Source organism: Jaculus jaculus, chromosome 14 (genome assembly GCF_020740685.1).
Source record: "Jaculus jaculus isolate mJacJac1 chromosome 14, mJacJac1.mat.Y.cur, whole genome shotgun sequence".
Classification (NCBI taxonomy): domain Eukaryota; kingdom Metazoa; phylum Chordata; class Mammalia; order Rodentia; family Dipodidae; genus Jaculus; species Jaculus jaculus.
In genome coordinates this window covers 40183411-40208125 of record NC_059115.1, presented here as the reverse complement: position 1 = coordinate 40208125, position 24715 = coordinate 40183411, and the positions used below count along the sequence as shown (strand labels likewise).

Genomic DNA, 24715 nt, shown 5'->3' with positions numbered 1-24715 from the left:
CAGTGCTTGTTTTTAGGATGAGTGAGGTTTTAGTTCATTTTTTTTAAAGTTGTTTGGTGGTTGCTGTTGCGGTTATTTTCCATCATAACACTGAAATATGATCTTGTACCCCCAGGTTTACCTGCTAATGCAAATTTAGAAGAATTTAACAAAGTTAGTAAAAATGTTGAAGGCCTTTCACCAAAGCCAATGACTCTTTTGGCCTCATTATTCAGAGTACAAGATGATGTCACAAGACTGGATTTGAGGTTGAAGATTTCAAAGGAAGAGAAAAACCTAGGTTTATTTATTGTTAAAAACAGGAAAGACTTGATTAAAGCAACAGATAGTTCAGAACCATTAAGACCCTACCAAGACTTCATTATAGATGTAAGTATATACTAGGTGTGGCCAGAAAATATGTCATCTTTACTTCTTGTAGAACTTGTTTTTTGAAACAGACCTATAATTTATTGTATCTGCTATGTTTAATTTCACTGAAAATTTTCATGGTATCATTGAAATTATAGTGAGACAAAGTGTGTGTGTGTGTTGCTTAGTCTAGGGAACCTGACATTGCCGTCCGTGTGTGTGAGCTGCTGAAGTACCAAGGAGAGCATGGCCTTCTCAAGGAGATGCAGCAGTGGTCCATCCCACCCTTTCCAGTGAGTGGACATGACATCAGGAGAGCGGGCATTTCTTCAGGGAAGGAAATCGGGGCTCTGTTACAGCAGTTGCGTGAACAGTGGAAAAAAAGTGGTTACCAAATGGAAAAAGACGAACTTCTAAGTTACATAAAAAAGACAACATGAACTACATACCAAAAAATTGTAACTTCTAGGTAAGATAAAAATATTTCTTAATAAGAGTGAAGAAACTACAGCAAAATTAGACTTAGAATAGGAAATCTCTAGAAAACTGACCTTACTCTAGTAACTGACTTTTGAAATGTTTATAATATGTGCATTAATTAGTGTAAGCATACATAGAAGGTTGTAGCAATAGGTTTTACTGTTGTAATTTTTTCTTTAGGTACAGAAATTCTAGAAAACTTAAGGGATGAATGTGATGTTTTGATCTCAGACTATTTGCCTTTAGTTTGTATCTGGTGTTTAGTTAAAGAAACTTTTGTAAAGCTTAATATTTCTTTTAACCCAAAGAAGTTTAGTGGGTCAGTGATGAACTCCTGAAATGGTATGTGCATAGGAAGTATGCAGCTGTAGCTCCTGAAAGCTGGCTCTGTTGTGTTAAGATCCTTTACACAGTATTCTCTGCAAGTATGGGTAAACAGTATAGTTGAGATGATGCCTGCAGGAGGTAAAGGCCCCTCAGTGCACCTGCTTCATTTGTTGGCAGAGATGTGCTGTGATCTGAATGCAAGAGTGTGGAGCTAAAAAAAGACATCGGTATATCCTGTTCTTGAGTTGCTTTTTATTTACTGTACTTACATAAAGTTTGTATGTGAGAACATTCTACTTTTAGCCTTCATAGTACAGTTAGATTATATAATCTATGTGACTACTTTGAAATATATAAAGCAGGCAAGGGTTCTAAAACCAAGGATAAGGTAATTAGCCAAAAGTTCTGTAAGTTATTTGCTTATAAATAGGTGTAAGTTTTGTTATTTCACTACTTAAAATATCCTCCAATTGCCTTTACTTCCTGCAGGGTACAGCCTTAGAATCTATATTATTTACATATACTTGCAGATAAAAGTTTTCTAAGGCAAAACATGCATATAATACTAATTAAAGTTAGGAGTCTTACACATGACATCATCTCTGGACTGTGTATGACAGAGTAAAACTAGGTTTATAATTCAAATAAATAGTGCAGATACACAAAATCATTTTTCAGCTCAAACTGTGTATTTTACTCTTTAATATTTTCAAAATTTACAAATCAGTATCAGCTAAGGAGCAGAGTCCTTTTCAATATTACATGTCTGTCTCTTGTGCTTAACAAGCAGTGGGGCCGCTGTCCTGTCCGTGATGTGCAACTGACATATAGTCCATAGGATAATGGCGCCAAGCTACTAAAGCACATATTTCTGAAAATATCCTTCAACTTAGTAGTCAAGTACTATGACCTTCTATGTAATGTTGCCATTTGCTTAGGTATGCATCAGAGGCAGTAATTTCCACAGCAGGTCTGATTTGACAATACCAATTTGTTAGCAAAATCTTTGCTTCTACCATATCTGTATCTACTTACAAACACAGTATCACTTTGTCTGGACTAATTTCATCTTCAGTTTCTGGGATTGTGGGCAACAATGCAGATCGAGTTAAACCCCAAAATTTTTGAGGTGACATGTCTTTTTTGGTTGCTGTAAATTTCCATCCAATATGGCTTGCACAAATCTTACATTGGGCAATGGTCCAGGCATAGCTGTAAAATGAAAACACCAGCTAAAGATTGACACAGATACAGGCTAGGCTGTAAAACAAGCCTTAAAAACTGGAAGATTTCCTTCTAGCTTGCTCCTGCTCTCCTTAGTGTTTTCTATGGCACCAAAGTTACCTCAGCCACTTAAGTCCATGAGGATGGGACAGAGAAGGTGGTGTGGTTCTCTCAAAAGATTTAGGAAGTAGGACACTGGAACCAGAAATGGTTGCCATAATGTCCTAGGTGTAGTACTAGGTTCAAACCTAGTGAAAAGCCCTAAGTTCAGGATACTGACTCATTTTGCACTCATTTTCATTAAAAGGAAAAGGCTGAAACAGAAGTTAGGGGTTTCTGAAGCTGGAGAGATTGCTTAGTGCTTAAGGAAATTGCCCATAAAGCCCAATACCCAGATTTGATTCCCCAGTGCCCACATACATGCCCAAGGTGGTAAATATGTGCCTAGAGTTAGTTTGTAGTGGCCTTAGGCCCTGGCATGCTCATCTTCTATCTCTCAAATATATTTTTTCTTTAAGCTCTGTTTCTAGGGAGCTTACATTTCAAAATCAAGAAAAGCAGGAGTCAATCCATGGCTTTCAACATCTTGATAATTATTTTGGAGTACTACAAAATATAACCCACACAGAACTAGTGTTAGTGGGTCATAATGAACTGACAAAAATAATTTTGGGGAAAATTCCAGTTGAAAACAGTTTTTATCTCTAAAATACTTGATATATGTCACACTTACTTTGTGTCACGTTTCTACAAATCCTACTTAGGAATCTGAGTTTTTCTGTCCAAATAAAGTAAGACAAAGAAAGAAAAAATGTAGCCATCACCTTACCCAGGAAACCAGCTGTGATTTGTAGAAGGCCGGCCTATTAGATTCAGGTTGCAAGCTTTATACACGGTGAGCGTCTCATGCACATACCCATGAGGGTTCACATATGCTGCCATTGGCCCACATAAGGATAAGCTACAACAAAGAATGAATATGGAGGATAATGTTAAAGATGCCAGAACCTTAGTACAAGATACAGGAGGTTGGCACAGAGGGAAATAGTGTCAGTTTTTAAATCCCTCCTCAAGATTTGGGCATTATTACAGTATATTCACAGGCATGCTTATGCAGCAAAACTAGTATGTAGGTTTCAACAAGAATTGGGGAACCAAAGTACTGTACAAGTGTTTTGCTTTTTACCAGAGGCTATTCCCACTCTGGAAGGCAGCCTTATAGAAAATTGAGTTAATTATCTATGCTTATTCACCGAGTATAAATTTTAGGCATTGGAGGGAAACACAACTACAAAAAAGTACACTAAAATATAATAAAGATTATACCTGAATATTTCATTTTTGGTTGTTATTTCTGTTTCTTGACATTGTTTACAGCAAAGGGAAGTACACTACAAAAGTTGAAGAGAAAACAGTGGGGAAAATGGACATTGATTTTAATTATATGGAAGCACTGTGTAATCATATTTCCATGCACTGACAACTGCAGAGGAAACTAAAAGTACTGGACCTGCTAATGGTTTGCTGAAACCTAAATGACTTTTCTAGGTTAAGACAGTGGTCAATGTAAAAATGTTCCATGAAGCTTAATCAAGGAATTCTTAGTATTACAAATAATTTGAAATGCTTAAAGTTCACAGGTAGAATATACCTTATCCAAGGTTAGGGTAAGAACTGTTGCTTAGAATCTGTTTAATGATTGAACATTCCAAACACCAAGTTTCTGACTTGGAATGTTCAACCAATACTTGTCTATTAATGTTATATTGTCATACTGTATCTGTTGGTTCAGCAGAGCAAACTACATTTCTACCCTCATTGTCCAGGGGTATGACAAATGTTTTCATTTTACTCACTTTGTTCATGATGTCTAATTCACAGCGCAGTCGTTGGATAGCACTCCCAATCTTAAGGAGCTGAATTCTTAACACATCATCAATGGGAAGACAAGCCGCTACTCTGTAAGAAAAGTCTTACAGACAGGGTGGGGTTTCAGGATTTAAACTTAGGAATCATTAAGCATCAGATACCCATTTGATATAGTCCATTTAAGGGTTCCCAAAGCACAGATTTAACATAATTGCAAAATGCATGAGTTTTTTATCTTCCTTTTTGAATATATGGGAGAAGTCACTCATCTACCAAAGACTAAGAAAATAATGAAACTGTACCTTATAAAAAGATGGATTATATGTAAGTAAGTCCTGGAACTATAATCATTTGTAAAGGCTCTGTAAAGAACAGGGAAGAGTGTCTCAAGAAACTTAGATGAGAGCCACTTGCTACAATTTAAACTTCAGGTGGAAAGTTTATCTAAAATAAGAGCATTCATGAATTATTTAAATGCTCAAAGGAAAGGAAGTAAGTTTCAATGAATTAAAAAAAAATTCTTCTTGAGCAGCACATCACAAGCTGCAAATAAGGAAACTGACTTTTCATACCTATTGGATTTGAAGGAAGAGAATCTTCTTTCAGATTTTCATCCCATTCATGTAGCTGTTTCTTAATTCTGTCCATTAAGGTTTCCTAGTTTAAAATAAAAGTAGCTAGAATAAAGTTCATAGTCTTATTAAAAATATGCCATTAGTTTTCAGCTCTTTTAAATAAAACCAGTCCAATGGTGGTAGTGTTTATAAAAAATTTCAGACCTATAAGATTGAGGCCCAGTGTCTTTTCTCACGCTGAAATGGTATAAAGCCCAGTTCCTTTGCCCAGCACTGTCAGCTTCCCACTCAGTCTATATTATGCCAAGGATGCATGCTCCCAGTTCTGTCTGAATGCCGACCTAGGCCCTTGCTTGAAACTGGCCTTTGACCTCTCACAACAGGTTTTTTCCTGTACATTGCATCAGTGTTGTATACAAACTTTACTTGGCAACTAACTAGTGATAAAGAGCTAGTCATTTTGAAACAAATCACTGTGATGTAGGGTTCTCTTAATTCCTGTGACTACTATCCGACCCAACAGTATTTCAGAAACCTGAAAGGCCTCATTATCTATAAAAGGCAAAACATATTCTTTAGAAACTCTTACCTATTTCCACTTTTAAATGTAACAAAACTGCATTAGGTTCTGAAAATATACTATAATAGATGATAGGAGTTTAAATTACTTACAGCATCATATAATGAATATAGCCAGCGAGGCCATGAAGTCAGGTTTGCACAATGAAACTTTCTCTGAAAACAAAAAAAAATAAAACCACTTAAGAAAATTCAAGAAAGATGATAACACCATAAAGAGTAACATTTAAAAACTGATCCTACAAAAACATTTTCTAATTTTAGAAAGGTAACAGACTTTGAAGATAATCCCACTAATAGTTGATTTTCTAAGACATTTGACAACTATGATCCTTAGGCCTCTCAAGTATATATTAATGCTGAAATCCTCATTCCTACTGAAAAAGTCCCAGTACAGTCATCCACTTTAATGACAAGGATACATTCTGAGAAATGCCATGTTAGGTGATACACTGTGCAAACATCACAGTGTGCTCACACTACTTACACACAAGGGCTACATGATATACAGATATCCTGTTGCACCTAGACTACAACTTTCCTTTTCTATAGGCAGCTGCAAGGCAAAGCTGAGAACTTGTGTATTGCAAGCCTATGTAAGACAATAAGGTATAAAAGGAGAGAGTGGTACACCTGCACAGGGCACTCACCTAGATGGAGCACGCAGGACTAGAAGTTGATCCAGATGGGCCCTGGCGGAGTGGAAGTGAATGCAAACACCACAGACGCTATGTCTGTTTTCTACAGTAGACTTCACTTCATTTGCATTAAATGTCTAAAAAGTTTTTCAGTGATTAACCTTAGCATACTATATAGGATTCTTAATTTCTACCTTTTTACATTGTAATGCAAATACACCTACAAATGTATGAAAATACTGTTACACATTAAGAAAAAACAGAATTTCTTAAAATTGATTTAAACCAGAACTTCCACAATGACTTATGCTATGTCATTAAACTAAGTCTAGTCTTAAAAGACCCTCATCCCTGTGGCCTATCACCACAAAGTTGTGATATAGCATCACCTTTAAATGTCAGCATGGGAGAAAACTTACAATAACCAAATCTTTGTGCAAAAAGCACATGAGTTGCCATTAGACTAATAATTACCTAGTATCTGCAATGAAAACCTTTAAATTTAAAACCATCAGGTATTTTAAAGGGGATACAATACTTTTTCCAAAGTTATAGAGACTGCTACATGGCAGAAACAGACATTCTGAAACAGTCATGGGCTACAGCCCAAACTAATGTATTGAAAGAAAGAAAAAATGCCTTGGTTTTTGTAAACCTTGTAAATGAGGCAACCTTAGGACATCTCACAGTCATGCTGAGGTAGTGACTGAAGCCTAAGAAGCTAGAACATAGAGGTTACTCTGCTGCAAGTTGTCCTCTATTTTTAAGACCAAATTTCTAATGCTAAGAATTATATTAGAAATATATATCTGTGTCTATCTTATATATCTAATTCAAATACATGTAATTCTATGCTCCAATTACAGAATTTAAAATGTGCTACCAAAAATGGCAGATAATGGTCTGGAGAGATGGTTTAGTGGTTAAGGTGTTTGCCTGAAAAGCCAAAGGATCCCGGTTTGACTCTGCAGGACCCATGTTAGCCAGATGCACAAGAAGGTGCATGCATCTGGAGTTTGTTGTAGTGGCTGGAGGCCCTGGCTTGCCAATTCCCTCCTTCCCTCTTTCTGCCTCTTTCTCTCTCAATTAAATAAATATTTTTTAAAAATGGCAGATAACTGGACATCCAATAATGAGTGGCAGCCACTAATGTTGTGGCAAGATCTTGACCTCAAGAACACCACATGGTTTCTGCTAGTATCTCTATTTTGAAGGGAAATGCTTTGTCTTAAGGTCATAGATTTAGAAAATGGGCAATAGCTAGGATTATACACAGGGAGTCTTACTCTCATCCTCACCGATTTATTCACCATATATTTTTTTAGCACCTGTTCAGGCTTTTTAATGCATTTGAGACGCTGCAGTTGAAAACCAGCCTCCCTCTCCCCCTCCCCCCACAAAATAATCAAAATCACAGTCCCATAGGGCTTATATTGTAGGGGACAAACTTACTTCCTAAAGGAATATATTCTTGAATTAGAAAATGACAGAAACCAATAGAATGTTTGGCTTGTTGAAACTCTGCCCACTAAAACAATCATTTCTGTTTCACAAAAAGTATCAGAGAAGTTATCAGCGAAGTGTTTTATTGTGTTAAGATCACAAGAAACCCAAATTATTTATCACAGAAATAAAATGTGGTATGCCACTGAAGGCTGAAGAGATGGCTCAGCAGGTGAAAGACTTGCTGTCTAGACATCAATATAAAATGCCAGAAGCCAGCACGCTGAGCGCAGTACGGGAAGCAGAAACAAGACAAGAACAGCAGAACAAGATCATGAGAAATACTGCCTCATGCGAGGTGGAACAGCAAGGACAGACTCAGTTGTCCTCTGACTTTCTCATGTGCATGCCTGAACTCATACATACAAAAGTACAAATGCACATGTGTATACATACAAAATTAGAAAACAGTTATGTGGCATGCTGGCATTAATAGCAACACATTATGTGAAGATTATTACCATTTGCTCTACTCCCACCTGTAAGCAAACTGTGGTCTCATGGCTTGCTTCCATTTGCAAAGAAACACTCCTGAAAACATTTATGGATTGTCCTGGCAGGTTTATTACTATTTGTTATATGCCTTATATATAGTTAATTATACAAATTGAGAAGATGTGTATCAGAAAAAATGAGCTAACTTGTACAGAACAGTTGCCCAAACTTAAGACTTCTGTTCTTTCATGACTCTCACTTAACTTTCTGGTACAGTAAGAAAAGTTCTTGTCTTATATCTGGGTATTACTCAAAAATAAAAAAGAAGCATTTAAACACCAGTGAAACAGTTTAAGCACTTAAAAGTGATCAGGAACTCAATTGAGCTGTGTTTGTTCTGGAAACAGAATTTGCTAATAACAAGCATAAATGCCCCTACAATAATTTTTGGTTACCAGTAGACAATCTATCACATTCATTCATTTTAAGCATCATAACTACAATTTTAGCTTTCCCTATAACAATGTATAATGTTGAAAAAAATGTTAAACTCGTATCATATGGGTCTTTAAAGTACAATGAAATTCAAAGGGTATTACAAAAAGCAAAATCATTATCATTACATGAAAGTGTTCATTTATTGTTTCAATTCCTAAGAAAAATAATAAATTTATCTAAATAAATCTGAGATCAGTTTTTTTTTTCTTTCACTAAATTCTTTTTCTTCATAAGGAATGAAATAAGTACTTTAGTATCCATATGGCTTATGGGCTAGTCAACCAAACACTGTTTGCTAGGAATATCAGGAGTTTGTGGGAGAACCTGACTACCCAAGATCAACATAGGAAGTTTGACTAAAAGAGGAGAGGGATAGACATATTCTGTCATATGCCAATTTTGAATTGTTGAGAATTACCACAGCAGTATGACACATGAATGACAGAACAAGAGCAGAAGTAAACAAAAGACAGCCAGATATGAAGGGGACCTCTCAAATCTCTAGAAGAAAGCATGTAACGTTCGAAAGGTGGTAATGTGACCAAGATCAGCTAGCTACCTAGAGAAAAGTAGACTTCCTACCAGGGTCCTCCTTTACATGGAAAAGCTGTTTTTAATTAAGATTCATAACAAAGAGGGGCGTAAATTGTAACTACATTAAAAAAAATCCTAAGTATTTATGGGTACACTGAAACTAAAGCTAAATGTCAGACAACTAAGTAGAAAAAAATGCTTGGGACTAATTATAGATCATAATTGTTATTAAGAACTCTTCAAAAGTAGTACACCAATAAAAAAAAGTGCAAAGAAATGTCACAGAAACAAATACATTTTCTTAAAATGCTAAGCCTCACTATCATTCAGAGAAAATGAAAATTAAACCTTCGGGCTGGAAGGACGACTCAGTGGTGAAAGGCACTTGCATGCAAAGTGTTACTGCCCAGGTTTGATTTTCCAGTACCCACAACAAGTGGCACATGTGTCTGAAGTTCATGAGCAGTGGCAGGAAGTCCTGGCATATCCATACTTTCTCTTTCAAATAGTAAAATACTATTTAAAGAGATCTGAATCTTCATAAGTGACCACATTTGACTGAGAAGAGCAGCAGACGTCAGGGTAGTTGCTACCTGTGACGCTATGGCCAAGCAATGACAGCTCTAACAGATACAAAGCTCATATTCACCCTGCACCCCAACAACCACACTCTTCAAAATTTCTCTCATATTTACCCATGTAAGGGAACTAGGTATGTTGTTATTCTGTGCAGACATCAGAAGAGGTCAGTTATATGAGTTAAAACAGTGACACAAGCACAATGGACAGCTTTAAGTAAAAATGGAGTCTTCTAAAGCTTGCAGGAAAGCATGTCCTTTCACAGAAGAGAAGGAAGAGCATCTACCTTCATAAAACAGCTGACTAAAAGCTAAACTGCAAGACTGGAGGCCCAGCTCTTGGAAATCAGTGCTCAGTTCTGCCCTGCTCTACATGACCTGTAGGAACAACCGAGGCTTATCTACACAGTCAGACGGGAGAGCATCAAGCACTTCCCACACTTGGTAGCTTTGTGCTTCATAGTTAAGTTTGCATAAACGGACAAGTGGATAGTCTGGGCAAGTAGGGACTGCACGTCAAAAGTGAAGTCACATGACATAGGTTACAAGGTTTCTTTTCAGAGGATTTCCCATTGTAATCCCACTGAGTTGGGAAAGGCCTGGTAATGAAGGTAAAGAAGTAAACATAGGTTCAAAACTTGAATCTGGAAAAGGAATATCACTAGATAGAGATGAGTTGGGAGTGGTTTCTAATTACACTGGCCTAATTTCTTAGTTATTAGGGGTGTGTCCACACATGTATATCTTTCCTAATGCTCCTGTATCAGAATGGAATATTATACAATATGTAAAGAGACTTGAAAAAACTTAATTTTTAAACAAATATAATCATCTGGGATATTTGGTGTTGAACAGTCAAAGCTACAGTGCGTACTCATACTTTAGTGTTAGCTGATTACATCTCAACAAGTCCACATCCCCTGGAATTCATCTTTATTGACTGAAAAGTGTGAAAATTGATTGGCTTGAGTTAGCTTAAAACCATACAAGCACTTCCCAAGTGAATACCTAATTACTACTAAGATATGGAGACAGAACACACATGCATGACAGTTAACCTATGAGGAAAAGAGTAAACTGAGCCTAGGCCTGTAAAAGACAAGCAGACTCATGACTCACTTTCATGGTCAACCAGTGTCCACGTACAAGGTTCAGTCCCCCATCACTCTGTCAACCTCTTTCCTGTCTTTGAGTCCACTTTTTATTGCACATAGAATGGTTCTTAAGTGGACTCTCTTAAATTGGGACAGTGTTTATAGGCCACCAGGGTTCAATATACATTGACTAACAACATTTTTTTTTTGACCTAATGATCAATATTCCAAGTTCTGAACCCATGACACTGTAAGTTTTAAACAAAGGGACATTTACACAATCTGGAAAATATTTTAGGATGAACATATTTATATCTCCTAAAACTGGCTGTGCTTCTTTCATTCCTTAGTATCTTTTATTTAGGCCTTGGGAACTCTTATGAAAATCAATGAGGTAATAAGGACAAGTGTCCAGGTTGACTGGAGAAATAAAGAGAATACAGAAAAGTCAGAGGTTTGTTGTAAACAAATAGGAGCTCTCTGACTCTGAGCCAATGTGTGTGTTGGTGGGGGGGGGGGGGATAAGGAGGCGAGCCAGCTGCAATGAGCAAAATTCTGAATATCATGTAAACATGCGAAGTCACTTTCACCACAGAATATGAAGCTTTAGTAACTAACACAGAAATTAAACTTCACAATCTTACTTGCTTATCTAAGGTGGAGGTTTAAGATTGCCTGATTCTGTTGGCAAGATGTAGGATTAGTTGTACAGTTCCTGTCAGCCAATTATCGTCTACAATCACGTTCACCCTCTGCTTAGAGCTATGAAAATAACAACTTTGGAAATTGTAAATGGTTAAGAATTTCAATATCCATCCTGGTATGAAGAGCTTCTAGTATTAATATCTGCTATAAAAACGTCCAGTGATTAAAACAAACAACTAGGTAAATACAGAGATGGCATGTAAGGAGTAAGCCATGTTAAGTGCTTTATTAGCAATGTAGTGCCAGACATTAGAAGGCACTATTTGGGGGCCATATACTGACATAGCTATTTTTTGACAAACTCATTTAGACAATTATGTTGAAAAATCTGAGACCACAACTGCTCAATTGCTAAGGAAAACAGGGTACAATTATATTGAAAGTAGCTACATCAAGATTAGGAAAGGAATACCAAAACTGCCTGCAACTTAAGGCAGTAATATCATTGTAACTAAAAAGATGTCCTGTGGGAGATGATTCATTTGGTTAAGTGCTTGACAAATAAGTGTGAGAACCTGAGTTCAGATTCCTAGCACCCATGAAAAATGCCATGTGTGGCAGCATATTCCTATAATCCCAGTAGTGGGGATGTGGGGATCCCAGTGGAATGCTGGCTAACTAATCTAGCCAAATCAATACACAGTAGGTTCAGTGAGAGAGAGAGAACCTATCTCAAAATATAAGGTGCAAAGCTGAGCATGGTGGCATACACCTTTAATCCCAATGCTCAGGAGGCAGAGGTAGGAGGATTGCCATGAGTTGGAGGCCACCCTGAGAATGCAGAGAGGCAGAAGTAGGAGGACTGCCTTGAGTTCTCTCTGAGAATACAGAGTGAATTCCAGGTCAGCCTGGACTAGAGTGAAACCCTACCTCAAAAAACCAAAATAATAATAATAATAATAATAATAAAATAATAAGGTGCAGAACAATATAGGAAGACATCCAACACTGACCTTTGGCCTCCACATTCATGTGCACACACATGTACACTACATTCACAGAAAAAAATGTCCTTCAAGGAGCTTTTGCAAGTTTTTAAGCAGTCTAATTATACCTTTTATTAGATCTAATTATACCTTTTCTTAGAATCTTCCTACAGACCCCCATTAGAACACACTGTGCCACAGACAGATGGTTACCTGAAATGCAGAATAACAAGAAGTCTATACATCCTGACAATTATGAGGCCATTAAGCATCCACTCTACACAACATTCTCTCTTAAAAACTCAGAATTCTACCAAACAACTTCAAACGTGATAGTACACAGTAAGAAACTCCTTCATTAATAGTCTATACTAACATCAATTTAGGATCCCAGGCTTTTTACACCAAAATTTAAAATCCTCACTACTGACAAAAAGGATGCCTCACAAAGGATTTTTGTAACCACAATGGAAAATTATCTTTGCCTATTTTTAGAAGTAATAGAAAGCCAATTTAGGACTGGGGAGATGGCTTAGCCTATAAAGTGCTTGCCTTGCAAGAATGATGACTTGAGTTTGGTCCCCAGTTCTCAAGCAGAATGCTTGGCATGATGGCCTGCACTTGTAATACAAGCATGAAGAGGTGGATTCTGGGGCTTGCTGGCAAACTGGTCTAAGCTCAAAGCAAAAGCCAAGACCTGCTCTCAAAAAGAGGGACCCAGCTTCTGAGGAACAACACTTGAGGCTTGTTACTCTAGCTTCCATTCTCACACTCCCAAACAAACCACACACATGTATGCCAAAGACAAAAATACTCAATCTAAAACTGAGCAATTAGTACTTTGTTTCTTCATGGAAAGCAATACATACTTAAGCTAAATATCTCAGATGAGTGGGAAAAGGCAGCATCACTTTTCCCTAAGAAGAAGAATCAATGGGCCCAAAGGACGTATGTAAGAGTAATGCCCAAGTTGGAATTTTTTTCTTTTGTTTTTGCTTTGCTGAGTTAGGTCCCAGCAGCAATCCAATGGTGCTTCTAGAGTACTTACTCCTATGTCCATTTCTGGGCTGTCAACACTGTGTTGGACAACAGTAGCCAAAAAGCGTTTCTTTCAAAAATAATATTCTACTCTGCTACTGTTGTATGCTATTCCAATTGAATCATCTACCTTCTTTCAGGTAATAATGATGGCTCAAAAGCCAAATATCTGATATGGCCACAGTTTAATTAGAAATTCCTATGGAATTAAAAACCACTAGCTATTAGCACCTAAATAATAAGCACAATATCAAGAATGCCTTACGTCTGTGTGATATTTTACTGGTGCTCTAAGGTAGATTTTCATAAGTAGCTGTTAAAAGTTTTAGAAGTTCCAACTATGATCATATACAGCTACAGTTCTGCCACAGATGTCTTAGAAAATGAATTATGGGGCTTGTGATTTTGTGATTTCATCTTAAAACAGGAAAAATGAAACTACCTACATTTCTAGAAGATGAATAAAAAGCTTCTCACCTTCTGGTATTTCTGCCACCATTTACATGAATACTGGTCTTCCCAAGAAACAGGCTTTGAAGGAAATATCTGGCATTTATTAAGTGATTCTAACTGAACTGCAGACATGGTTGACGGCAGCACACACTCGGGAAGGATCTGCACTTTGGCTTGCTGAATTCTAAGATAAAGAGAACCAAGCATAGTGTTCATTTCTAAGATACACTAACTCAAAGGTTTTTAACATGAATAATTTTAAATACCAAGATTTTGTTTCCTCTTAGAAACAGATCTACCAATGTTCATATTTAAGGTTTTTTTTTCATAAAATAACTGCACTTAATAAATCCTGCCAACATTAATACCAAAGACATTGATTTTCAGTCTTGCTGCATAACCAAGGGGAGATTTATGTGGTCAGAGCAAAACAAAGTCAGCATAGGTCCCCTCCTGCACACTGTGATGCTCTAGTCCTCAGACTCCCAACACCCTCCCCTACTCTCCAGTCTGCCTACCTCTTATATCCATTCTGTCACAAACTGTCCCACCTGAACACGTTGAGAAAAATCAAACCTATTTCAATGCATAGGTAAGAGTTGAGGATTACATGTAGCTTTTACTTCTAAGCAAAAATGTATACTAAAGACATTATGGAAACTGTCTTCAGCCGAGATCCTATTAGTACTTGATGTGTGGCACCAGCAGTCTGAACTGCCTGAGGGATAAGTGATGCCCTCTGTGTTCCTGGTCAACATGCCTGGGGCTTCTCTCATCTCTAGCAGCTGAGCTCTGTTTTTTAAGTAAGCTAGTTTTGTTTCTTCCCAGTATGTTTATAGCAGTTGTCTTAAGATTATAGCAACATAATTTATAAAAGTGTTGTACAAGTGAGTAAGTAAGCACAAAAATAAAATTGCCTCAATGAACAGGAAGACAAACTGCTTTCAAATTAGATAGACAATTTACCAGAAAACTATGAGCTATATGTGGAAAATGAGAGGATAAGAATATCTGTCCATTTCTGATCCATCACTTCAAAGAAAGCCCCTTGTTTCCATCAAAAAGTAATTATACCTTTATAATTCTTAGTGAAACTGTTTATAGACTGTATGTCTAGTTTATTATCAATTATTAGTCATTATGATAGGTAACAACAAATCTTTTCTTGTAATTTCAATAGGTTGTCAATCTTTCCTTTTCCTCTAAGAAACAGGATCTTCTAGAAGCCTACACTAATTCGAAGACAAAGATCTTTTTTTAATTAATTAAAAAAGGTCCATGTATTCAGAAAATGCCACAGAAATACTTAATATAGGAAAGATTAGAAGGTAACAGTACACTTTTAATATAATGGAACAACATCAATTAGGTAACATTCAAATGACTCTTCTATTATAGACTTCATAGGAGAAAAGGAAACTGGCTTAAGTTTCCAATGTGCTGTGGAGAAATGTGGACACAACAGAGAGAACACTAAATTGGGATGGGAGTTAGGGGACCTAGAACCAACTAGCTGTTACTAAACTGTATAGTTTAAGAAAATGACTGAACCTCTCTAATACTCAGCTTCTTCATTTGTATTAAAAAAATGCTCTAGATTGCCCCAATGGTTTCTTGCATTTGACTACTTTTACTGAAGGTGATTGATTACAGGACCAGGACAGCAGTAGAGCTAGAAATATTCTCATTTCACAGAGGCCTTTGACATTGGGTCTCACATATCTCTGAGAGGCCCTAACACAGTAGGCCTATGGAATACCAGAGAGAATACACTTTTCCAAGTCTTGTCCAGCCCCATCAGTTTGATGCTAATATCCACTTAAGCCACACTATAAGCCTTGACCTATTTTCAGAGCTAGTGGCTTACTGCCATCTTGTGTTCAAGAGTGTTCTACACAATCAATTATCATAGGCCACAATCTGAGAAACAGACTTTTTCCCAAGTCAATTTATCTTTATGGATTGCAGAATATTCAGAGATAATCAAAATAGTATCATTTTATATGCAGAAAGTTACTTCTCAGCAAAATCCATAAGAAAAAAGTGTGGCTAATTATCACAATTGAGCCCTCAATATCTTCTTGTACAGCTATGTCCTAGTGTTGACCAGTCAGTCAGTCCCTGTCCTCAGCTCACATACTTGAGGGAAGTTTTGAGGGTCAGGTCATGAATGGTCCCTGAGAAGTCAGGCAACTCCACTAGGCATTCCTCTTGACAGTTACTTGTCCCAAAATGATGCCTGACCCATCTGCACCTTCAGAATTCATTATTTATAAATACCCACTTTATGTAAAGAACAGAGAAGCTCCTGCCCTTAATGCAGTTCACAGTCAGCTCACATCCCTTTGTTTCTGCTTTCTGCCTGTGTATTTGTGTGATGTATGCATGGGTATGTGTGCCCTTGCGGGGGCCAAGGTCTCTTACCTGCAGAGGCCAGAGTGACAACCAGGTGACTTGCTCCATTGCTCTCTTGCCTGGTCTCATTTTAAGCCACAGCCTTCTTTTATTAATTCCATAGCTTGTGAAACTCCCCAAGTTTGCGTCTCTGCTCCCCTGAGGGACTAGGGTAACAGGTGTGCATGGCCAAACCTAGATGGTTTCCTGGGATCTGGAGATTTAACTCCCAGTCTCGGGCCCTTATGCTTGTGCAGGAAGTGCACTGAACTGTTTGATCCTCTCTCCAGCCCCTAGCTTACATTCTTTTTTGAATCTGAAGACCCTAGATCTTCCTGTATTCAGATGTCACATTCATCACAGCAGTCTAATGAGACCGTCAACCTGGACACAGATCAGAGGCTTTTTTCCCAGGACTGGAGAAGCCCAGAGATTCTTTAATCTTTATCTGCAGGATTTCTCAGTGACTCCTGTGTGCCAGAAATGAGAACCACTCCCTTAACACACAGTATCATAAGATCAAGATACATGTTTGATTTTAAATCATTTGCTTTTTAAACTTTAAAAAAAATTTTATTTTAGAGAGTATGTGTGAATATGGGCATGCCAGACACATACATCTGGCTTTATGTATGTACTGGGGAATCAAACCTGTGTCAATAGGCTTTGAATGCAAGCACCTTTAACAGCTGAGCCATCTCCTCAGCCCCCAATACATGTTTTTTGGTGGGGGTAGGGAGTTAAGGTAACGTCTCACTCTAGCCTAGGCTCACCTGGAACTTACTCTGTAGCTCTAGACTAGCCTCAGGCTCACAGGGATTGTCCTACTTCAGCCTCCAGAGTGGTGGAATTAAAGGTGTAAGCCATCATGCCCTGCCTCATTTGCTTTTTACAAGGATAAATTAAACTGCATTTGATAAGAAAATAATGGGTTACTCCTTGATCTTGTGACAAACTAGCCACATGAGCTGTGCTAGAGTGGGTAACAGTGTTTTAACAATGTACTCAGGGAACTTCTAAACTTTATATGCATCTATTGATCACTCATTATGTAATGGGTATCTCTGGGTAATATAAGATTTATATTAGAAGTGGCTACTGGAGGAAATGTTGATGCAGCCCAGATCCTGCAGCAGACAAGTGTACTCATTGTAGCTTTCAAACAGCACAGGAATGCTACCAATCCCATCCTGGCACAGGTGAGCAAGGCAAGCTTTGGGACTCACCTCCGTCTTATGGGCTGAAAGGTTTTCTATGCTCAGTAGGCCAAGCCATATTGATATCTACCTTTTGGATTACATTACTGTTCCCGAACCTGAGGGGATCACCCAGAAATAATAAAAATTGATGCAGCACACTCATTCCAGGTTAAATCACTCAGCATGGAGCATTAGGCTATGACTCAACCTTTGGCAGTTCTAAAAACCTCACAGCTAATGCTGATAATCACTGAGGCTGGAAACTCCTGGCCACTATCTTAGAGGGAAAGAACACTACTAGTTTAAAGATACTAAATATGGATGCACTAACATGGAAAAAAAATACCACAAGGCCATTTCATTACAAGATAGTCATGAGGCTTTAAGTACTTCTTACCCATCAGACTGAGTTCTAAGCTCCAGGACTTTGAACCTTTGTCTTCCAACCGCTTTCACTTTCACTACTTCAATCCCAAACTCTTGTTCTTCTCGATAAGCGTAGATCTCTGCTGTTGTTCCAAACTGTGCTTCCCTTTCCTGTATATTACTTCCAAGATAAAGTTTTAAAGGTACATTTGGATCACCTGACTTGTAAACATGCAACATTTGCAAAAGGAACACTATGGCAGCTCCCCCCACCAAAAAAAAAACACCCCAAAAAACTATTGAGGATGTACAGTTAGAGTAATCTAAGGAAAAAAAGATTTTTTAAGTTACTGAAAAAGCAACGTTATAAATGGCCATTTCCCAAAGTGAACATTCTTTACTTTGTCAGAGCATTGCAACTGGTGCTAAGTAGCAGCTGGGAGGGGGCGTCCTACAGACCTCCTCCACTTGCCACTGGGGTACGTAATAGTGCAGCTTCCATTTACCTGGTTCGTACTGCGACACCTTGTGAGCATTGGGGGTGGGGGGGGAACAAACTACTGTTTTGAAAAAGTAATTCTTTATATTAACTTATAAAAACCTCATTTTTATCTCTGAATTTAGAAAGTCCTAGAAACTAAGATTCCAGGAATGTTTTTATTAGATGAGGGCAGGCATTTTAAGAATCAGGCAGCTAAACTGCTTAAAAACAAATGTCTCTCTTGGATTTGTTACCAACTAAGCTTTTAGTCAAAATACTTTACTCACATTATATTCCACATTTTCTATACCTGCAAAACCATAGCATGCTTTGGCTTCAACAGTGACCTTGACTGTGACAACACGAGAATGGGCTAAGCAACTTTTCACACTATTTTACCTGTATGCAAGAACTGCAAAGGTTCTATCTTTCTGAATTAAGTTCCGCACCATACTGACTTCTTGAGGGTGTGAAAGCTGTAGTGGCAATGTCTGCCCGGGAATGAGGATCATCATCACCTGAGGTAGAACTGGAATCACCTGACAGCTGTCGTCATCATGCAGAGTCCTGCCGTGAAACTCTTCCATATCAGCGCCCAGGTACTGTTCAACAACAGACACAGTGTCAGCACAGGCACCAAATATACCCACAAGCTTTGCAGACGTTTCAGATCCAAATAAGAGATAGAGAGGACTTGTTGACACAATAAATTTGGTTACACAGGCAGCCCAAACGAACTTTTTAATCTAATATTTTCTGTTAGAACTCCAATCTTTTATGAAGAATCAACATTTTATAATTATAATTATATAATTATTATATATATAATATATACAATAATTATAATAATAATAAAAATAATAATTCTTACTATCTTATTCTGACCAAGAAAGGTTTCTTATGTCCAAATATAACAAACACATAAGCTGTTAACCAAAACAGTACTCCATATCCCAGGAGTACAGAAAATATACACATAATAGCTCAGGCACTAACAAAACCATGGAGGCAACTTACTCTCTCCCCAAAGACTCACACCAGGATCCAGTATTAAAGCTATTCAAAGAATTACATGTGACGTAATATTTACCTACTTTAGTTTTTTAAATTAAAAGTTTCAATGTTTACTCACTGGAAAATAGCCAAAGTCTCAATCTCAATTTCTAGGGAAAGGTAAGATCCAGGACTGCTTAATTCAGTCACTTGATTTTCGAACCTTTCTATCTCATGTACAGGTCCACTACTACATGAGGTCAATGACAAGATCACATACTGTATGTGAGGTTGGTAGACTAGTATCAAAGTTAATGATGCTTGGTTTTCTGGCTTCTTTGCTGTCTGGGTCTTCAACTTCCATCTCAACATCGTCCTCATCTTCACTCTCTGCTGAAGAGGAAGAAAAAAATTACATGTATAAAAACATCAAATTTAAGTTCCCTTTTAAATGCATCCTGCCTTCTTGAGAAGAGGCTCTTCTAAAGACATTTGGCCATCTCTACAGCACTGTGCAGGAGCAGCAGACAGCTGGGCCGTAATGCTACATACCTTTCATTGTTTAGGTTTTTTAATCCAACTTTTTATTTTAGAACGGTTTAATATTGACAGAAATGTTGGAAAACCAGTATAGTGTTCTTGTATCCCTTTTATCAATTTCTTCTATAGTTAGTGTCTCACATAGTTTGCCATATTTGTCACAACTAAGTAATCAATACAGGCATATTGCTATTGACCCAACTGTCCATATTTTATTTGGATTTCCTTAGATTTCCCTAGTTTCCATGTCTTGTCATGTCAGATGCTGTGGCTCTGGAGTCTCCTGGCAGGGTGATTTTTCAGGTTTTCTTGGATTTGAGGGTCTTAACCGTTTTGAAGTGTCCTCATCAGAGATTTTATCCAGGATCCCTCAGTTGGGATTTTCTTAGTAATTTTCATCACTATACTGAGGCTGTGCATTTCAAACAAATTATTTATTTGCAAGGGGAGGGGAGGGGAGGGGAGGAGAGACACAGAGAATGGGTGTGCCAAGCCCTCTAGCCACTGCAAACAAACTCCAGATGTATGCATCACTTTGTGCATCTGGCTTTATTAGGGTACTGGAGAATCAAATCTGGGTCATTAGGCTTTGCAAGCAAGCTCCTTAACTGCTGAGCCATCTCTCCAGCTCCAAGGCTGTGTATTTTAGGTGGAGCACAGAAGTGGTGTTTCATCAGATCAGGGGTCATGTTATCAACTGCTCATCTTAACCGTGCTCACCTGGCTGGCGCATGCATGTCAGGTTCCTTCACTTTCAAGTTACTTTTTCCTCTCTTTACACTCTTTCTCTTTGAGAGCAAATTACAAACTCCAGCCTATACTGAAGGAGTGAAGCTTCCTGACGTGGGAGGGGAAATGTCTACATAAACTAAATGAAATTCTCTAATATGGGAGATTTTTATTTCCCCCTCACCAGTAACTAACTTCGACACCTTAAACAATGAATTTGATCGGATTAAATCTTGCTTCCTCATCTGAAAAGTGACGAGCTTGATCAAGACAATCTGAGTTCTTTCAAACTCTCTGCAGAGTTCCTACATGAGAAAGAAAGCAAAGATGAAAGCAATCAAAAAAGATCTGGTAATTAAAACTGGGAAACGACATCATTAAAACCTGGCAGAAAGAAGTGTGTTTTATCTAGTGGCAGTACTTCCCTGGCTGTCACTATCAAATTTAAAAATGAAATGTCTACAGTTATTTGCATACAAATTTTGCTTTGTAGTTTAAAATTTTAAAAATAAAGTTGGCATAAAGAAAAAGGCATATTTTAAAGGATATGTTTTATGAAATTTTCTCCACACACATATTTGAAATTATGGAAACTAAAACATGATGCTACCACAGACAGGGATGAAGTCAGAAAGCACCCACGACTATGTACAGATGTTACTCTCTCCAGTGCAATGCCAACTGTAGGTCAGTTTCCCGTCCTGGAATTCGCAACCAAGGATGCCTTTGCCCTTCACGACATTTGGAAATGTCTAAGTATTTTTGATTGTCACAACTAGGAGAATCCTACTGGCAATGCAGAGTAGCTGTCAGACAGGAATGCTGCTAGGCATCCCAAGTGGTGTAGGACACTCCTCTCAACGAAGCACTATTCTGCAGAAATGTCCAGTGTCAAGATTCCTTCCATGTACTTTTAACTGCCCTAATTACACTCATAAATGAAAAGTTTCATTTAAACTGGTCATTTGGGCTGGAGAGCTTGCTTAGTGGTTAACGCACTTGCCTATGAAGCCTAAGGACCCAGGTTCAATTCCCTAGTACCAACACAAGCCAGATGCATGAAGTGGCACACGTGTTTGGAATTTGTTTGCAGTGGCTAGAGGCCCTGGTGTACCCTTTCTCTCTATATATTTGCCTCTTTCTCTCTCTCGCTTTCTCAAATATATTAAATGGTCATTGATCATTTAGAGGCTGAAGAGATGGCTCAGTGGTTATAGGTGCTTGCTAGCAAAGCATGAAAGCCCAGGTTCAATTCCCTAGTACCCATATAAGGCCAGATGCACTAGGTGGCACATTCATCTGGACGCGTGTTTGCAGTGGCAGGAAGCCCATTTGTGCCCATACTCCCTCTCTATCTGTCTCTTTCGCTCTCTCTTTCTCTCTAATAAATATTTTTTTTTGTAAATGGTCTTTTTTCCTTTGTGCAAAGTATTAAATTAAACCACCTTTAACTAGAAGCCTGACAGGAACTACAAAGGCATTACAATATAGAAATATCCTGAGACTTTATTCTTAAAAATTCCTAGGTCTAAGGCTTTGTCAAGGAGAATTGCCTAATTAGTTCAAGTCATACACAAACAGTCAACAGTTTCACATTTAAAATGTTTTTCCCCTTAGGTTAGGTTAGGGCAGAGAAATTTTAAGAAAAGGAAAAAAACTTAATATAATCTTTTTTATTCACAACTCTAGAAGCCTGGCTTTCCCTTGGCATTTGGAAATCTGGCTCCTCTACTCCAGCAAGATTAAAACATCAACCATTAGTACAAATGCTGGAAATATTTTGCTGTTTGTTGTTGTTTCGAGGTAGCATGGAGCTATTTAAATGGGGGCAGGGAGATTCTTTCTCCTTTTTTGAGGTGGGTTTTGCTCTAGCCCAGGCTGACCTGTAATTCCTTATGTAGTCTCCGGGTGGCCTTGAACTCATGGCAATCCTCCTACCTCTGCCTCCCAAGTACTGGGACTAAAGGTGTGTGCCACCACACCCAACTTGGAGCTATTTTTAAAAATGTACATTTTATCTTCTCTGAGTTTGTTCTCTTAATGAATATGTTGTATACAGTATCCTTTCTCATAAAAATAGCTAACATCCCCTTTTTCTGCTAGGCTATATTTACCTGTGAATATTTCATTTGGTCAGCATAGATCGTTTACTCTTAAAATACAAAGCAATTTCCTTAGCACTAAAAAATAATTACATGTCAAAGTAACTTATACTACAGAGATTCAAGGACAATCCAATATTTCTCTGCAAGTACATCTACAACATCATTGGGTCCTCTCATTTCTGATTTTTTAAATGAGAAACCACACAATAACTGTTCATAGCACCAGGGTGAAGTCTGACGACTCACCTCAGGCAGAAGTACAACACAAATGCCAAGAAAACACTAGTGTCCTCCCTCTACTATTCATCTGCCCAAGTACTGGATTTGGAGCTCACAGTGGGGCTGATGTCTCTGAAAGCCCTTCTGGAGAAAGAGGACATACTTACGTTCATGTAACTTCAGCTAGGACAGTTTCAGAAACAACCACCCACTCTACGGTTACAGAAAAGGTGCCTTCTACATGATGAGCAAGTAGTCTCTCTCCTTCATCCACACTACTGCCAAGGGACAAATTAATACTCCAACATAGCTTTCCTTAAGAAACGACTCGAGGGCTGGAGAGATGGCTTAGCGGTTAAGCGCTTGCCTGTGAAGCCTAAGGACCCTGGTTCGAGGCTCGGTTCCCCAGGTCCCACGTTAGCCAGATGCACAAAGGGGCGCACGCGTCTGGAGTTCGTTTGCAGAGGCTGGAAGCCCTGGCGCGCCCATTCTGTCTCTCCCTCTATCTGTCTTTCTCTCTGTGTCTGTCGCTCTCAAATAAATAAATAAATAAAATTAAAAAAAAATTTCTAAAAAAAAAAAGAAATGACTCGAAACCTGAAATCGTTTTCTTGACAAGCCAAAGGAAAAGCTTTTATTCTCAATGACAATAGATGCAAGAGTCCCAAAACCTACACCAAACTTACTTCCTAAGCCTTACATTTCACAACCCTAAGTATGGTCCTGGATGTCTCCAGCTCTCACTTTCCCTCAATCCCTGATCTTCTGAAGAACCAGAATATGGGTTCGGGGTGTGGGTCAGTGGTAGAGGGTTTGCCTAGCGTGTGGGAAGCCCTGGGATTCATCCAAATATTGCAAAGAACAAATTCACAGAATGTAAACAGCAACCATTTATCTGGCCCCAAATAAAGCGCCCCTGAGAGTTTATAATTCCCAATAGCCGCCTCATCTAGATTTGTGACCCTCCTTAGGTAACACTGTGTGTCATAATGCCACACCAATTTATATTGCCTGGCATATAATGAAAAGACTCAGGTTCTAGGCCATTTGGCAGATACAGCTCTCGGAAAGTACCTTTTATGCACAGCATTCTATGGACAGGTTGTAGGTTCTTCCACTGCTTGTTACACCCACTATCCCCCCGCAAAAGGCCAAAGTCCAAACTGCCATAACTGTACCGGAATCACACGACTCTCCTAAGTATCTTAACGTTAGGTATGTACTCAAGGGCCTGAGAACAACTACTACTTGCTTCCCCAGGTAAGTTGTCATGATGGGCTGCAGCAGTGTTGACAGAACGAGTCTTGGAGTCCCGTCTCTGCAACTGTCCATACGTTTAATGGTCTCTCTACTCATCCCGCAAACCCCCGTGCAAGTAAGATCTGGAGAGTGACGTGGTTTCGAGAGAGTAAGTGCAGAAATGCATGCAAAGCATTTGCTTCGGGGCGAGTAGCACGGTACGGGCCTCGCACACCCTGGCTGTCACTGTCACTGAGAGGCAGACATCCAGGAAGAGAAGCGGACGTCCCCGTTCCAGGCCCTGCCCGGGGAGGCAGCGGAGGACGGGCGGCGGGGACGGGGACCGGGACCGGCCTGGGAAGCGGGCGCCCCGCCCCGCCCCGCCCGGCACTCCCCCACCGACGGCCGGGGCCACGCGCGGCCGAGCCCCGCCGCCCGCTCCGCCGGCCCGCGCTCCCCACGTGCTGCCCTCCGCCCGCTGCCGAGGCCCTGTCCCCGGAGGTTACCAGGCAGGAGCGGCAAGTGGTTGCCCATGTCGTGCGCAGCGTCCCGATGATCTTCCTCGTCGGCCATGTCTGTTTACCCGCAAAGGATCCTGGGACAGGGCGGGCCGGGACGACGCGCGGGGAGGTTCCGCCCGGCC

General features: G+C 39.0%; 2 protein-coding genes across 6 annotated transcripts in view; one reads left to right on the top strand and one right to left on the bottom strand.

Annotated features, from left to right (window-relative positions):
* The window catches only part of Trnt1 (tRNA nucleotidyl transferase 1), a 19756-nt gene extending 13088 nt beyond the window's left edge, over positions 1-6668 (top strand). For 3 of the 4 annotated variants that reach the window (XM_004651499.2, XM_045134249.1, XM_045134251.1), the window contains 2 exons: positions 116-369; positions 540-6668. In XM_004651499.2, coding sequence (XP_004651556.1) covers positions 116-369; positions 540-791 — 506 coding nt within the window. In that variant the 3' untranslated portion in view covers positions 792-6668. The remainder of the gene's footprint in view (positions 1-115; positions 370-539) is intronic. The other variant, XM_045134250.1, reaches the window with a different exon arrangement.
* On the bottom strand, positions 1826-24715 carry Crbn (cereblon). 2 transcript variants are annotated; one of them, XM_004651498.2, is made up of 11 exons: positions 24579-24715; positions 19521-19630; positions 18647-18849; positions 17798-17947; positions 13832-13991; positions 5499-5561; positions 4824-4908; positions 4239-4354; positions 3709-3773; positions 3212-3343; positions 1826-2370 (listed from the first exon to the last, which is right to left on the bottom strand). In XM_004651498.2, exons 1-11 carry the CDS (start codon positions 24643-24645, stop codon positions 2190-2192), a joined length of 1332 nt encoding a protein of 443 aa, XP_004651555.1. In that variant the 5' UTR covers positions 24646-24715; the 3' UTR covers positions 1826-2189. The 2 variants fall into 2 exon arrangements, with proteins under 2 accessions (XP_004651555.1, XP_004651554.1); XM_004651497.2 differs by having other exon boundaries at positions 19521-19633; positions 24579-24670.